General features: G+C 36.9%; 1 protein-coding gene across 1 annotated transcript in view; it reads right to left on the bottom strand.

Moving 5' to 3' along the window:
- The window catches only part of AK9 (adenylate kinase 9), a 126763-nt gene extending 111385 nt beyond the window's left edge, over nucleotides 1-15378 (bottom strand). Inside the window, exons 1-6 of the mRNA XM_088024266.1 lie at nucleotides 15256-15378; nucleotides 13256-13319; nucleotides 11616-11668; nucleotides 11422-11518; nucleotides 4900-5012; nucleotides 2245-2433 (exon numbers count right to left, since the gene is read on the bottom strand). Of these exons, the coding sequence (XP_087880392.1) occupies nucleotides 2245-2433; nucleotides 4900-5012; nucleotides 11422-11518; nucleotides 11616-11668; nucleotides 13256-13319; nucleotides 15256-15372 (633 nt within the window). The 5' untranslated portion in view covers nucleotides 15373-15378. The remainder of the gene's footprint in view (nucleotides 1-2244; nucleotides 2434-4899; nucleotides 5013-11421; nucleotides 11519-11615; nucleotides 11669-13255; nucleotides 13320-15255) is intronic.
- Nucleotides 15379-15716: the final 338 nt, after the last annotated feature.

Here is a 15716-nt window from a genome sequence, read left to right as displayed (position 1 = left end):
AGCAGTTCAGGGAGATTAACATTTGTGTGTATATAAGGGTGAACAGTTTCATGAAATTATTGGCCATCAACCCATGTGGGTGACATGTTCACAGGTCTGGCTTCTGAACACGGCTATGCTACTAGGTAGACACCAGAGCCCCATGGGGCTGAATTCAGTCTGAAGACATTAATTTGATTCTATCCCATAGCATTGGCCTACACTGTGTTTTTAAAATTTTGGATTAGTTGCCAACTACTTATATTTTAAAATGCTGATTTTGGCTTCTTTGGAAAAATCAGACTACCTGGTAAAAATAGGCTAGCATTCCCACATGGCAAGAGTTGGCTGGGCTGGAGCTGAGAGGCAGCTGTCTTCTGAAGAAGGGCAGGCACCCACTAGCTGTCCAGTGGAACTTTCAGCGGTGATGGAAATGTTGTGTATCTGTGTTGTCCAGTTTGGAAGAAACAGCCATATTTTGTCATGAGCACTTGAAATGTGGCTAGTACTACTGAGGAACTAAATTTTAAATTTTATATAATTTTAATTAATTTAAATAGTCACATAGGACAGTGGCTACTATCTTGGACAGTGCAGTCCTTGCCTACTCGTTCTCACCCTTCCCGAGTATGTTCCTGGCTGACATCACAAACTGACCTGACCATGGTCCCTGTAACTAAGTGAGCTGTGACTCCTCTATCTTACCATTTTTGATTTAAGACAGAATACTTTATTCATGCTAAAACGACACACTTTTATTCCCATTTGCTATGAGGTTTTCCTTTTAAAAAAAAAAAGATGTATTTATCTTAGAGTGAGAGAAAGCATGTACACACAAGCGGGAGGGACAGAGGGAGGGGGAGAGAGAATCTCAAGGAGACTCCCCACTGAGCGTGGAGCCCCACGTGGGGCTCGATCACGTGCCCCTGAGATCATGACCTGAGCTGAAACCAGGAGTCAGACACTTAACCGACTGGCCACCCAGGCACCCTGAGGTTTTCTTCCTTTTTAAAAAGAAAATAGAAACAGATGCTGGTTATTATCTAATGCCTTATTTGCACAGGGAAGATTATTTAATGTTTTTAAATGAGTTCTCTTATATTAATAGGTTTTATAAATTGAGATATAATTGACACATAATATTAGATTAGTTTCAGGTGTACAATATAATGATTTGATATTTGTATATATTGGGAAATGACCACCACGATAAGTCTGGTTAACATTCTTCACCATACACAGTTAATTCTTTTTCTTGTGATGAGAACTTTTAAGATCTAGCTATTAATAAAGAACAAATGTCAAAGATTCATTTAGCCTGTTAGTGAGAAAACCAACAGGATGACAAAGCTGAAGTATATATAATCACTGAAATCAGATTGCAAAGTTGGATACAGGCTGTTTAATATCCTACAGGGCAATAGAATTGTAACCTTTGAGGGTTATCTTTTCTACCGGACAAATGATTTGCAATGTATCCATTTTAAGTTAACATCTGATTTTGCAGAGTGTAGGTCTAATAAAAATAGTATTTATACATTTATAATAAATTATAAATTGTAGCAATTACAAAAATACATAAAATTCCTTAAAAATATAAATAAATTAATTTATAATAGAAATCACAGGTATATTTCTGTAAAGCAGGGACTGGCAAACTATGGCCCACCTGCCCACTGGGCCAAATCCAGCCCATCATCTGTTAATAGATTTCTTCACATCAAATTTTCCTCATTAAGTCATGGTAGGAAATTCTTTTGGTGTTCTATTGCAATTATGCTTACAAGCACTGACTTTAGGATTATTATAACATGTATATGTGAAATTGGGCTTTAGATTTTTTTTCTAAAAATCCCTTTGCTAGATACTGGAATTGGGATTATGTTAACATCATAAATTGGACTCTGCCTGGGCTACTTGCTCTCCACATTACCCTGTTTTTTATTGCTTGGTCTCCTTATTCTAGCTTGCACAGGGCTTGACACACAGTAGGTGACCAATAACTTTTTGTTGCTATGAAATGAAGCAGAGTAGCTGTGAGGATGTGGAAGGACTTCCATACCGACAAGAAGGTTAAACTTGATGGCCTCTAGATTATGATCTGATAGTTCTTGAAAACATGAAATATTTGTTCTATTTCCCCCAGATTAAATAAACATTTAAAATGTAATTTTCTCTAGTATCTACTATTTTGTTTATCCATGCTATTATTTAGTTTAATTCTAGCAAATTTTAAAAGTGTAGTATGTGGTATTGGGATATTACCTCTTCTTCTTCTTGCTCTTCCTCCTCTTCACCTTCCTCTTCTCCTTTTCCTTCTTTTTGGGCTTCCTTCCTCTTTTTCCTACGATTCTCAATGACTTCAGGGTCCCACTGATCTCTTCTGTATATGTACCCTGTACTACTGTGCTGCCTTTGCCCAGAAACTCTTTGGCATAGGTCGTAGTCAGGGCACTAAGGAACAACATCAGTAACTTTAACAAGCATCCTCAGTGATTCTGACACCGACAGTTCATGCACCACACTTTGAGAAACAAAACCTTAGGAGCTTCCTTGCTCATTTTCAGATTTCTTCAGACCACCTCTATGTGGAGATGGGATGGGTATTTACTGAGGCAAGAAATTCATTTAGGTTTCCTAATTTTTCACAAGAAAGATTTTAGCCCTCTTGGGTCATTTTTATAATGCGTGTTTGCCCTTCCTTATTCAGTGACCCAGAACACCCACACTGTGGGTCCTTGACAAAGACTACTGCCTTCAGCTGTCTCCTATGTTCGCTTGCAGGAAGTGACTAATACGAGGGTGAGTCTGAAGGACATGCCTCAGAGCAGTGGTCCTCACCCTTCAGCGGGCATCAGAGTCATGTGAAGGGCTTTTCAACACGGATAGCTGAACGCCCCCTCCCCTCTCCCCCAGGGTTTCTGAGTCATAGTTCTGGGGTAGGGCCTAAGAATATGTATTCCTAACAAGCTTCTGAGTGCCGCTGATGCATTTGGCTCTGGGACTGTACTCTGAGAACCACTGCTGTAGTAGATCACTGACCCTTAATCTTTTTTTTTTTTTTTTTGGTAGTACAGACCCCATTAGAATATGAGGAAAGCTATTGGCTTTTGCTTCAGAAAAAACAGATACACATAATAAAATAATTTCAGAAGGTTCATGGATATTTAAGGATTCCTGGATTTCAGGCTAAGAATTTCTGCTCTAGAAATTCCAAGGTTTATCCCCAAATAAGGCCAAACCACCAGAGAAATGTGTGTTGTATTGAGTTCTGTCTCACATTAGGCCCTCTGATTATACTTGAGTCAATGTGTAGAAACTGGGTACTCGCTATCACGTTTATAATATAAATGAGGTTAAGGCCTTCATTCTCTACCTTGATGATCTTTTATATTAAGACCCATGTAAGATGTTTCTCTCATTTAAAATTTTAATTCTAATTTCTCTCATTTTGTTTTTCCTGAGGAATGTATTATCTTTTCACAGACAGTGTGAATTTTATATAACTGGTTACATTTCCCTTTCTACTTTGGCTCATCAAACTCAGAACCAAATTTATGCTTCAAATGTAGGAAGCATTTGGAAGCTAGTGGCCTGTATATCTGTATTCTTGTTCCACCAGGTGTTAATTTCCTATACAATCTATGTTTTCCATGGCTTGGACTTTATATTTGGCTTTAGTTAATTGTTTGAGAACTTTTCTTCTCTCCCTTATACACATGTTCACATGTGTGACATTCTCAAGGTCCGTGCAGGGATTTTGATTGGCCTCCAACCATGGCCTGTGGTGGGCTGCAGATTACACCATGCTCAGCACCATAACACCTCCTCTCTCTCACAGCTAACCCTAACACATTCCCGGGCACCAGCATCTGAGCTGAGAATCATCTCCTTTACTTTGAGCTGTCAAACCATATGGGGAATCAGGCAGGTATGAATATAAAAGCTTATTAATTTTCACATCAACCAGCAGACCTGGCCTCCCTGAATTCTTATTATACCCCCATGAGGCAGCTATTATTTTTGTAAAGAGGAAATCGAGTCTCCTAAATGTCATCTACCACACGCTGTTGATAAAGGAGAGATTGGGAACAGAACCCAAGCTTGATTCTTAATCAATCTAGTAATGTTTTTTAACATTCATATGTCCAACTCATTTGCTCCTTCTTTCATTTTATTTAACTGGCAAACTTATCAGGTGTCTATTAGGTACCATATATTGTGTTAGTTGATGTTTATATGAGTAAGACATGGTTCTTGCCTTCAAATAAGGCAGGGTCCAGAAGGAAAATGGATAAGTACAATATATAAGATAATACAATAGAAGACAGCAACATGAATGGTCATCAGAGAAGTATTTAACTCTCCTGTGGTAAGTAAGGTATAGGGGACAAGGAGGAAGAGAAGAGGAGAAGGAAGAGGGAGAGAGAAAAGGAGAAAGTGAGAGAGAGAGAATGAGTTAGTTAATATGTAGTGTTGGTGTGGAAGGGGTGGTCATCAGGGAAACAGGTCATGTCTGAACTGCTTTCAAAGGATGACTATGTTGAAGACTGTTGAAGAGACAGAGAGATACTTCCTGTGGGTGGAACTGCAGGTTCAGAAATACAGAGGTATCAGAAAGTGTAACTCAGTAGTCCCTATGGTTGATATATAAGTTATTATTTCCTTAACTACCTAATATATATTTTTAAGATTTTATTTATTTATTTGAGAGAGAGAGAGAAGCAGACTCCCCACTCAGTGCAGAGCCCAACTCGGGGCTTGATCCCAAGACCATGAAATCATGACCTGAGCTGAAGGCAGACGCTTAACCAACTGAGCCACCCAGGCACCTCATTAATATTCTTGAAGATGTTCCTTGAATTCCACTACTATCAAAAAGAATGGTAACTATAGTTACAAAAGAACTAATATTCTTACCTTAATATTGATTATAACATCAGGTTTCAAATTTAAATTTTTAATTAATTCTATTTGCTGCAAAGTAGTCATGGCATCCTGTGAAAGTGATGGTAGTTCAGTGATAATATAGCCTGTTGAGTAAAATATAATTTTTAAAGTTTTATAATGTTATCAATATATGAGAGCATTGATTTGTTATTACTTTATAAAATGTCATTTGCTTATCGATGAATATTAATGTAGATCTTAAAATCTGTCAAATATTTTTAATTAATAGTTAAGTTTATTGCCACATGAAGTGTAACTGTGAATAATGTTTTTCTGATCATAAAAACACTGAGCTAGGAGGAGACAACTTTAAAAATTCCAAATCAATTTATTTTAAGCACATGAGGTGTCTAGGGAAGGAAATTCCATGCTAATAATTCTTTGGACGTTAGGAAAGCCGTAAAGGTATATTATAGGCGGTGTATAGTATATTATTTTCTTTCTAAAGCTAATGTTTTATAATAGAATATGTACATACATAATGTTTATATATAAAACACCCATGTTCTCCCCATACAGTTTAAAAAACAGAACATTATCAATATGATTTTGGCTTAGCACATTGGCTTGCATCCCCACCCAAAAACCTAAATCTTATCATTGAAATTCATCCCATTTGCCATCATCACATTACTTTCTTTAATATATTTCTTTGATTATGTCACTCTCTTGCTTGAGAAAATTTTCTCTTATTAATAAAATCTCAATTCCCTCAGAATTAAGGACTTCAATTTTTCTGCTATTTTTAATAGGACTTTTTTTCTTGAAAGAACTGACAGACAAATTATGGTTATTCAGTTTTGGATATTTGGCAGACATTTTATAAAAAATGAGTGGAGTGAGCTGTCACAAGGACAACCACTGATAGTATTTGTTGCCAAAGATAAAATTCAAGCAAAAATTCAAATTTTAGAAAATGTTTATCTACTGCCATAAGCTTAACAACTTCCCAATTTTTAAAACTTTTCTTGATGATATTGGTGGTGAAATTAATAAAAGTGATTTTTTGACAGTGCATAATGAAAAGTGTCAACATTTGGAAAACTTAGCACAACTTAGTCAATATTTTTCAAAATAACCACTGGATGGTGCCTGCAAATCATGCGTGGGTAAAAGACTCAGTCTAAGTTTAAGATAGACAAATGGATTTTAATTAACAGAGTTTGAAAAGTTCTCAGTGTGGTTTTGGATTCTATAATGCCTAAACTTTTGGATTCTATAATGCCTAAATGCCTAACTTTCTTAAATAACCTTTAAGAAAGTTCCCCTTGGTGAGTTTTAATGTAGGATCAAGAATAGTCACAATTATTCTAAAGGCTATTAAAATATACTTCCCCTTTCTAACTACATACTGTGTGAAGCTGGATTTTCCTCATATATTTCAGTAAAAACAATATATTGCAACAGATTGGCAGAAGGAGATATGAGAATCCAGTTGGGTCTTCTCTTAAGCCAGATGTTAAAGAGATTTGCAAAAAAATTATTTTTTAATAAAATATGCTATTAATGTGAACATGTGATGGTTTTGTTATGATTTTTAAGCAAATATTTTAAATATTTCTTAGTTCTAATTTCTAATATGATAAATACTGATAGATATAGCCCAAGTAAGCAAAAGCTCTTTTGGGGGCCTCAACAATTTTTATAAGTATATAGGAGTCTTGAGACTAAAAAGTTTGAGAACTGCTATCCTATGCAATGCCTAGAATAGTATGATTAAAAAAAGGTATTAAGCATCTGTTGATAGATGAATAAATGAATGTGCCTAATAAACCAATCTCAAAATCCTCTCTTAAGAACATGCTTATCACATGCTTATTATTATTAGTTTTTTAGTTTACAAAAGCAGACCAACAACTACCAGAGTAATCCAAAATCTCATCAAATCCTTAGGCATTTCTCCTAAGATATTTCAAACACTTCACTTTCTGCTAACTATGTGTTGGATGCTATCCAGAGAAGAAATCCTAAGTAGTTTAACTTCAAAAGGCAAAAAGGAAGACCTATTTTCTTTGGTTTTGGATATGTGAGCTATAATCATGATTCTCTCCTGTCTTACTATAATCTTTAGTTTCCAACTCAGCTTACTCATTTGCTTTTGCTGTTGTGTCTCAAAAATTTTGAAGTAGTGATGATATCCTAAGGCATCCGTTCTATTCAAGGTTCCTTAAGTGAACCCAACACCCCCTGGGAAAAATTTAGCCACTGCATGCATTGGCACTGTCTCAGGAACTGGGCCAGGCCTTCCTCTACTTGCCACCTCCTGCTGCTCTTGCCTTTTGTTTCCCTGGCTTTCTACTTCCCTAGTTTGGTTTGGAGCCTGTTGTTAAATTATTCTCCATTTGATTAACAACCTTATTGGAAACTTGTCAAGACTTTGGGACAGGATGGCTGGCATTAAACTCTGGTCTGACATATTTTAAGGGTGAGTACTGTGGTGAGGGGCCCTAGCCCTAGACTGAACTCAACCCTTGCCCAGCTCAGCCCTCCTGACTTGACATTTCCAGAGACCATCTGTCTCCAGAGTTCATGCCTTCCCCTTCCAAGCAACAGGGGATTATACAATACCTCCCCTTCATTCCCTGTGCTGGCAGCACTGCCCACCATCTGTGTATTACAAAGGGATGACAGAAGGATGTTTGGCTGTGTGCTGTGCTCTCCAGCACCCTGTAGATTACTGCAATCACTGCTACTGCCTGGACAGCTTATCAGGCATTTCAAGTGCAACTGTTTGTAGGTATCATAAACCTCAGGCATACATGTATATTGGAATGAGTTTAAAACTTGGTCTCTTTCCTAGTGGAAGCAGCAGAAGAGTGGGTTGTTTCCATGGGGTCTGGTTCTCACCTGATAGGCCAGTATTTGGGCTGCCTGAATTTTCTGAGTGATGAGTTTTAGGGCCTTACTCATTGAGAGGTGGCCAGTATCATCACACCCAGACCCTAGGAAAGTATCTATGGAAGAGATGTGGGAGAGCGGAAGAGCTTAGTTCTCTAGACCCAATTCTGGATACTCACAAGGAAACTTCTTTGTAGACATATCAGAGCTGCCAAGCCCACTGCCAACCTCTCTAACCCCAGAGACATGTGTGAATATGGAAGCAGAGATGAGGACTTCCCCTCTCTGTCCCATATCTCCTTGACACCATTATCAAGCCCCTACCCTCAATGCTGAAGAGGGAAGAATGGTAGATCTCCTGCCACTCCTTGCAGCGAAGCTCTGTATGTACTATCATTGGCAGAGTAGATACGCTGCAGGCTAGTATTCAGCCTGCATCACCCCCACCCGGGAAAAACTTAAAATACTGTCCATATGACTACCCAGGGGTAACTACTTGGCCCATGCCATCACTTTCCCCCTACAGTGGAATGAATTCCTATTTCCACAAAACTGAAGATGGCATGCTACTTCTTTCAGATTGAAGTGATGAGAGATTCAGAAATATCAGGTAGCTTATGTCCCTCCAGCCCTAATATGTACCTGACCTCATGCCAGCCTGATTTGAGAGGACACACTGGTGACTAGTGACTTACGAGACTATCCACAATGTGATACACCGGGGGCAAGGAATGCCCAGACTAGGGCTGTCCATCATTACTGGAGAAAGTGAGTTTTTTTGGAATCTAGAAACAGGAAGCAGAGAGGGGCTTCTCAGGATGCCCAGGCATTGGCTCTACCTTTTTCTCTTGGGTAAGGATGCAGTTCATGGAAGCTGATTTTGGCCAAAGGCCAACACAGCATGACAGGTTGTGAATGAAAGGATTGTAATTACAGATTGTATAAGTTATTTCTAAATAGTGATAAAAAGTTCCAACTGTAAAAAGGCTCTGGTACAGAAAAAAAATTAAGATTGAATTTGGCAACATTCTGTTGTGCAGTGTGCCCAGCAGCACACATCTGTCTTTAGGGATTTTAGAGTCATCAATTACCCAGCCTCACCCAGACCTGACCCAAGTTAATATCCCTGTTTTGAAAGCTCATCACTTCCAATTTTGCTTCTATCATCCACCAGGCTGGTGGGTAGGACTAAACATCAGAAAGACTCCTTGCCAAGCAAAGACTTTTAAACTGCATTTAGCAGGGTGCTAGGTTCCACAGAAATTCCTTTGAGGATGCTATAGAATAGGTGAAGGGAATTTGGGCAGAAGGGGTTCTAGGTCCCATCCCACTATAGCCTTTAAATAAGCCCAGTTGTGCATGCCTAAAACACAGCCATGCAATTGCATGCTAATAGTGTGGCCCTCAGACTCAAGAAATCATTTATACTGCTTTTCCTCTGCCAGCTCCCAGAACAAGCACCAGTGTACAGCAAGTCTAGGGGAAGAGGAATACATTAAATGATACGAGGGGATGCGAGTCAGCAAAATCCAAAATGCAGGAAATTTCTTAAACACAAATAACTTGTTTTTTCAACAAAGAGAACACAAGATGATAGAAGGAGGTAGAGGGAATTTATAGATTAAAAGGGACTTGAGACATACCAGTCAATTGCTCTATTTGAAACCTGGTTGGATCCTTCCACAAACCCCCCAAAAACAAAAACAAACAAACAACACACACACAAATAAAACAACCCCCCAAAAAACAAACAAAAAACCCAAAGATCAGCTAGAAAAAAAAAAAAAACAAGGCAAATAATGAAATCTGACCACAGAGTGGTCAGTAGATGATTTACTATTAACTTAATGTGATACTAGGTTTAAAAATAGTCCTTATCTTTTTGAGATATATACTAAAACATTTACAGATGAACTGATATGATATGAATTAGCTTCAAAATAAAGTAGGTTGGGGGAGGGATGTGGGCAGGAGTTCACATAAAACAAGATTAGACAAGAGTTGTCATTGAAGCTGGGTGAGGGACACATGGGGTGAGTTTTATATCACTTTCTTTACTTTTGTTTGAAATCTTCCACAAGAAGAAGTTAGAAAGATTCTGAACATCATGAATGGCATAGCTGAGTAGGTTTATTTTTTCATTATCTTTTCTCTTTTTGCCAATATTCATCATTTATACCATCTTTTTGTGAGTAAATTACTCTAATTTTTATAAGAGGTAAGGGGAGACAAAGTATAAAGAAGATATGTGCCTGCCTTTCTGCATACATGCTTGTTTCTTTCTTCTTCTTTTTTAAAAAGATTTTATTTATTTGACAGAGAGACACAGCGAGAGAGGGAACACAAGCAGGGGGAGTGGGAGAGGGAGAAGCAGGCTTCCTGCGGAGCAGGGAACCCGATGTGGGGCTCAATTCCAGGACCCTGGGATTATGACCTGAGCCGAAGGCAGACGCTTAATGACTGAACCACCCAGGTGCCCCCATGCTTCAGTTTCAATCACTTCGCTTTTGGAGGTCATTTACTGACCTATGTCGGAATTCTGTCATTGTCCTTTTTACCTTTTTACTCATTTAACCTCCCACATTCTGGATGTTTTCCCAAGCTCATCTTCTTTATCACTGATCAATAGATAGACTGATGTGTAGACAAAGCATATATATATAGAGATATACACACACACAACATATATAATAGAGAGATGATATTTATCTATATGTGGATGGATAGATGTAGTTTGTTCTATATACCATCTGTATGTAGAGAAATCTTTCTATCTATAGATATAAATGATACAGACATAGTTTGCAGTGACATCTGCTTTTGCTACTTCCATTATTGATTTGCTTTGGCAATCATGGTTTTTACTTTACTGCATTTTATTTTTATCCCTATATTCTTAATAGTCACAATGTCCTCTCTTAACTTACTAAGGATACAAAGCAGCTTAAATTTTTCTTCTTTCATTCAATAAATCTATTTCAAGTGGATGATTTTCTCCCCAGCACATCTTTCTTCCTCTTCGTTCTTTTGTAAATATCATAGGGTTTGCTCTTTTCTATTTAGTCATTCTGGAGCTTCAGTAGCGTTTGTCTTGAGAAATTAGGCCCCAAACCCTTGCTCAGCATCTGTTTGAGTGCAGGGAGATTTCTTGGGTCTAGAGTGAGAGGGTAGACTGGGTGAACAGACTGAAGCCTGCCAATATCTGGAGCCAGAGGGTAAGCTGGTACCATTCAAGAAATTCCTGCATTATAAGTGTGGATTAATGCAGAGAAGACTAGCCACGGACAGGACTCAGTAATAAAACCCGGAGTGAATGAGAAAGCAGTCAGCAGAGATTGTCAGCACTGTGAGAAGGACCACAGCAGAGTGTTGATGCTTTTGCTGGATAACAGAGTGCTCAAAGAAGATTGAACAAAAAAAAAAAAAAAAAGATGGAACCATTTAAATGTATTTATTTATTTACAAATGTAGAATCTGAAGAATAAAAGGAAGTAAACAAGCAAATAAAAATATCTAAGCTGCTTAACTGAATTCAGGCTCTGGAATTCCCACAACAGAAAAAGAAAGAGCAACTCCGGAAATTATGTGTGCCTCAGCTAAAGCACAAGTTTTAAGGCTACTTCGATAGCCACCGATTTATAAAAATAAACATACCAAAGTGAGAAACTTCCAGGGAGTTGAGCTTCTCCAACATTAGCTTTATGACAAGTTCATCTGGAATGCTTTGACCACTGAGCAGTATTGATTGCAACTAAGAACCAAAAAAGATAGTGTATATTAGTGTATATACATCTGTGACACAGAGCTTTTTTTTTTTAAATCATAATAATTTTGAAACTTAGATTTACCATAACTCCTGATTCAGTTTCCCTGGCAATCTGTTCTTCCAAAATTGGTAAAACTAAAATATGAATTCAAATTATTAGCACAAACTGCTATTAGAATTGCCAAATTAAGAAACATACTTGTTTTATAATGGTAACAAAGATTAATATTTGCATATCACTTTAAGAGTTTACAAAACATATTTATACACATTATGTTGTGTAAGCCTAACCAAAGCATGAGGCAGCAGAATGTATTCCACAGAGAACTTGTCTCTGCCACCCGCTAGCTAAAATATCTTGAGGAAGCTAACTACTTAAATACCTCTGGGCCTTGCATGCTTATGCCCTGTATAGTATGCAAGAGAATGTGAGGATGAAATGACATTGTGTCCGTGACAGTGACTGGGAAATTGTAAAGTGTCACTCAAAAGTATACACTAAGTATTAGTAGTCCAGATACTTTTATAACCACAGAGTTATATCCAGAGCTCATTAATTTTGCACTCTGATTATATAAAAGGAAAGTATGCGTCAAAAAATGTAAAAATAGATAAACGCTGATTAGAAAAAGGGGGCCTGAGGCTGGAATTCCAATGATTTCTTTCCTTTTAAGAGGAAATATTCCATCCCTTATGGAAGACATCCTGGGACAGAAATGACAGGGGCAAGACCTATGGGAGGACTCAGGAACTGAATTATGTCCCTCACTGCTAGTAATCTATGATTGTTCTCCTCAAAATTGTACCAGATTGCAATTTCACTAACACCACATAGAATCCTCATTTCATAACATTCTTGCCAAAAATGATTATAAAGATTCTTTGTCCATTTGATAGGTAAATATGGATCAGTGTTATTTTAATTAGCATTTCTTCGAATAACAATTTCTTTGAATAATGACTTTTTTCTTATATTTGTCTATTTTTTATTTCTACTTTTATGAATTGCCGATTCATTCTTTTGTTTATTTTTCTATTAGAACAAAAATAGTTTTATTGATTAAAAGAATACTTTATATAAAGTTAGTAGTCCTCATCTTATATACTGCAGAGAATGCAAAGCAAAATAATAAAAAATAAAATTTATCATTGAAAATAATCAAGTCTTGGGGCGCCTGGGTGGCTCAGTAGGTTAAGCATCTGCCTTCGGCTCAGGTCATGACAGGATCCCGGGATTGAGCCCTGCATCCAGCTCCCTGCTCAGTGGGGAATCTGGTTCTCCCTCTCCCTCTGCCCTTCCCTGCTCCTGCCTTGAGCTCTCTCTCTCTCTCAAATAAATAAAATCTTAAAAAGAATAATTAAGTCTTAAAAAATGTTCTGAAGAACAGCTGTGAGAGTTTCTTCTCTTCTCATCTTTCATAGGGAGATACCCAAAACACACATGTCCCCAGTAGTTCTAAATGAGGGAATTAGAGAATTGGAGGCAGTAGAATGAAGTCAAAGACATTTCATAAACCTTCCTAACTTCTATGAACAAAACTAGGACTAACTGAAAGGCAAAAATATGCCTGATGCTATTTTGAAGATAACATTCACTAGGTTGGTAGTGATGTGTGATAAAGTAATTATAGCGAAATGTTAATCACAGAATCTAGATGATATATTCTTTAAATTTTATAAAGTTTTTATAATAAAATATTGGGAGGAAAGAGTAAAATTTACCTTCTACACGAATACATTTCCATGCCTGTGTTATTTGATGAGCTAAAGTTGTCTTCCCAACCCCCTTAAAAAGAAAGATGTTATTTAAAACCCACAGGCATTTGCCAATGAAACAGATATTCTCATTTTCAAAGACTCTATTGATGTGCTCGCTTCAGCAGCACATATACTAAAAGACTCTATTGATGGTTACAATACATGAATATTATCAAGTAAATTTTTTGTCCACAAAATAAATGAACAGCAGACTCTAGATATTTATAGCTTAATTTTTCTCTACTCATTGTTACATTTGCCACATTTTTGAAGTGATTTAGATAACATTTTTTAAATTAAGAAAATAGCCCTGAAACCAGGCAGCTGTACCATTATGGCATTCCAGGTACTGTCCTCTTTTGATTGTCAAATTTTGTAATTTGAATACATATCGTTGTGATTATATTGAAATCCATCACTTTATCTCTTTTCTAAAGTTTTTAGTCATGAATGTTTTGACAGACTTCCACTTAGTAACTTACAAGAACAAAAAATTCTTATTAAATGGACATCTTTGAAAAGTATCATATTTTCAAGACAAAAGATCACTTTAATGTAGTAATATTTGCATCTGATTGTTCTCACTGTTGACTTTTATGTTGAACATTTTTTCATTTAAATTCAATTAATTAACATATAATGTATTTTTTTGTTTCAGGGGTACAGGTCTGTGATTCATCAGTCTTATGTAATACACAGTCCTCATTATATCACATGCCCTCCTTAATGTCCATCACTCAGTTACCTCATCCGTCCACCCCCTCCCCTCCAGCAACCCTCAGTTTGTTTCCTATGATTAAGAGTCTCTTATGGTGGGGCACCTGGGTGGCTCAGTTGGTTAAGCGACTGCCTTCGGCTCAGGTCATGATCCTGGAGTCCTGGGATCGAGTCCCGCATCGGGCTCCCTGCTCAGCGAGGAGCCTGCTTCTCCCGCTAACCCTCCCCCCTCTCATGTACTCTCTCTCTCTCATTCTTGCTCTCTCAAATAAATAAATCTTTAAAAAAAAAAAAAAGAGTCTCTTATGGTTTGTCTCCCTCTCTGGTTTCGTCTTGTTTTATTTTTTCCACTCTTCCCCTATGATCCTCTGTTTTGTTCCTTAAATTCCACCCATCAATGAGATCATATGATAATTGTCTTTCTCTGATTGACTTATTTCACTTAGCATAATACCCTCTAGTTCCATCCATGTTCACTGTTGACTTTTAAAACTCTATTATATGTTAAGAAACATAATGAAAGTTACTGGAACCATTTCCTGGTACCTGTCCCAGGGTCTACATAAAATTAAATTGAGGGTGGGATGCAGCTCTTAGTCTCTGCTGTTCTGGAGAGGATCTTTAATTCACCAGCTCAGGCTCTCTAATGCTAACTACCAACTAGTTCAATGGCTGAAAATACCTCTCATTTAGAGGTCCTTACTAGAAATGCCTAGAAAAGCAGGCTATCTTATATCATCCATTTTTGGTTTCTTTTTATTTTGTAGAAAGACAATACATAGGTCTGCAAACACACTGTGGGCAAAGGTGAGGCACATTGCCTCTCAGTAGCTTCAGATATTAATGGGAGAGCCCCAGTTTGTCTCTGTAGTGTCCCTTCTTCAAATACCCAGAGAACCTCATAACAAATTTCACAGAAAGTTTTATAAGCAAATTATGTTAGAAATAACCTTGGATCATAGACTACTAACAATTGTCATGGTGCAATGTTTTGATGAGTTCTATTTCTTCATAATATAAAAACAAAGATAAGTACAATGTAGGTTCCTTTTCAATTATAGTGTACAAGACAAGATAAAGTTAGGAACTTACAACCAATATTATATCAGTTTTTAAGTCATACAATGAAAGCCTAACACTCGAAAAAATTAGCACATTATGTGGTTTTCATTCTTGTATGGTAACATAATATTATGACTTTAAAAATAAAAATTATAGTAAATAGTAAGTTAGAAAAGACAACTTACTGGTTTCCCAAATATAACAAAGCAAACAGGTTTAGACAACAAAAAGTTATATTCAGCTTCATCTTCATTAAATATATCTGCAAAAGGATACTCTTCTGTCTTCTCTTGAGAATTCATAATGTAAACTACTACAATAAGAAAGGGTAAAATTATTAGTGACTAATTTAGTTGGAAGAAGCTGGCAGGTGAAGGAGAATGAGAATATCCTGGGAATTTACTTAGCCTAGAAGCCATTCCACATCACTAAACACAAAGATTTTGCCGATATTCACAAATAAGTTAAACTTATCTATTAAAAAAATAATAGGCTCTTAGTTTGAGACAAAAAGCAAAATGAGCTATATGTTGTACAAAAGACAGCTAAAACGAAGTGTTTCTGCAAGATTAATTAAGATAAAAATACATATATACATACATAAACATATATGTTATGATGTGTATATTCAATTAAAGATCAAATT

This window comes from Eumetopias jubatus, unplaced genomic scaffold (genome assembly GCF_037043125.1).
Source record: "Eumetopias jubatus isolate StellerSeaLion01/CBP00866 unplaced genomic scaffold, mEumJub1_p1.0 scaffold_6, whole genome shotgun sequence".
In the NCBI taxonomy this organism is placed as follows: domain Eukaryota; kingdom Metazoa; phylum Chordata; class Mammalia; order Carnivora; family Otariidae; genus Eumetopias; species Eumetopias jubatus.
This window is presented reverse-complemented; position numbering and strand designations above follow the sequence as displayed.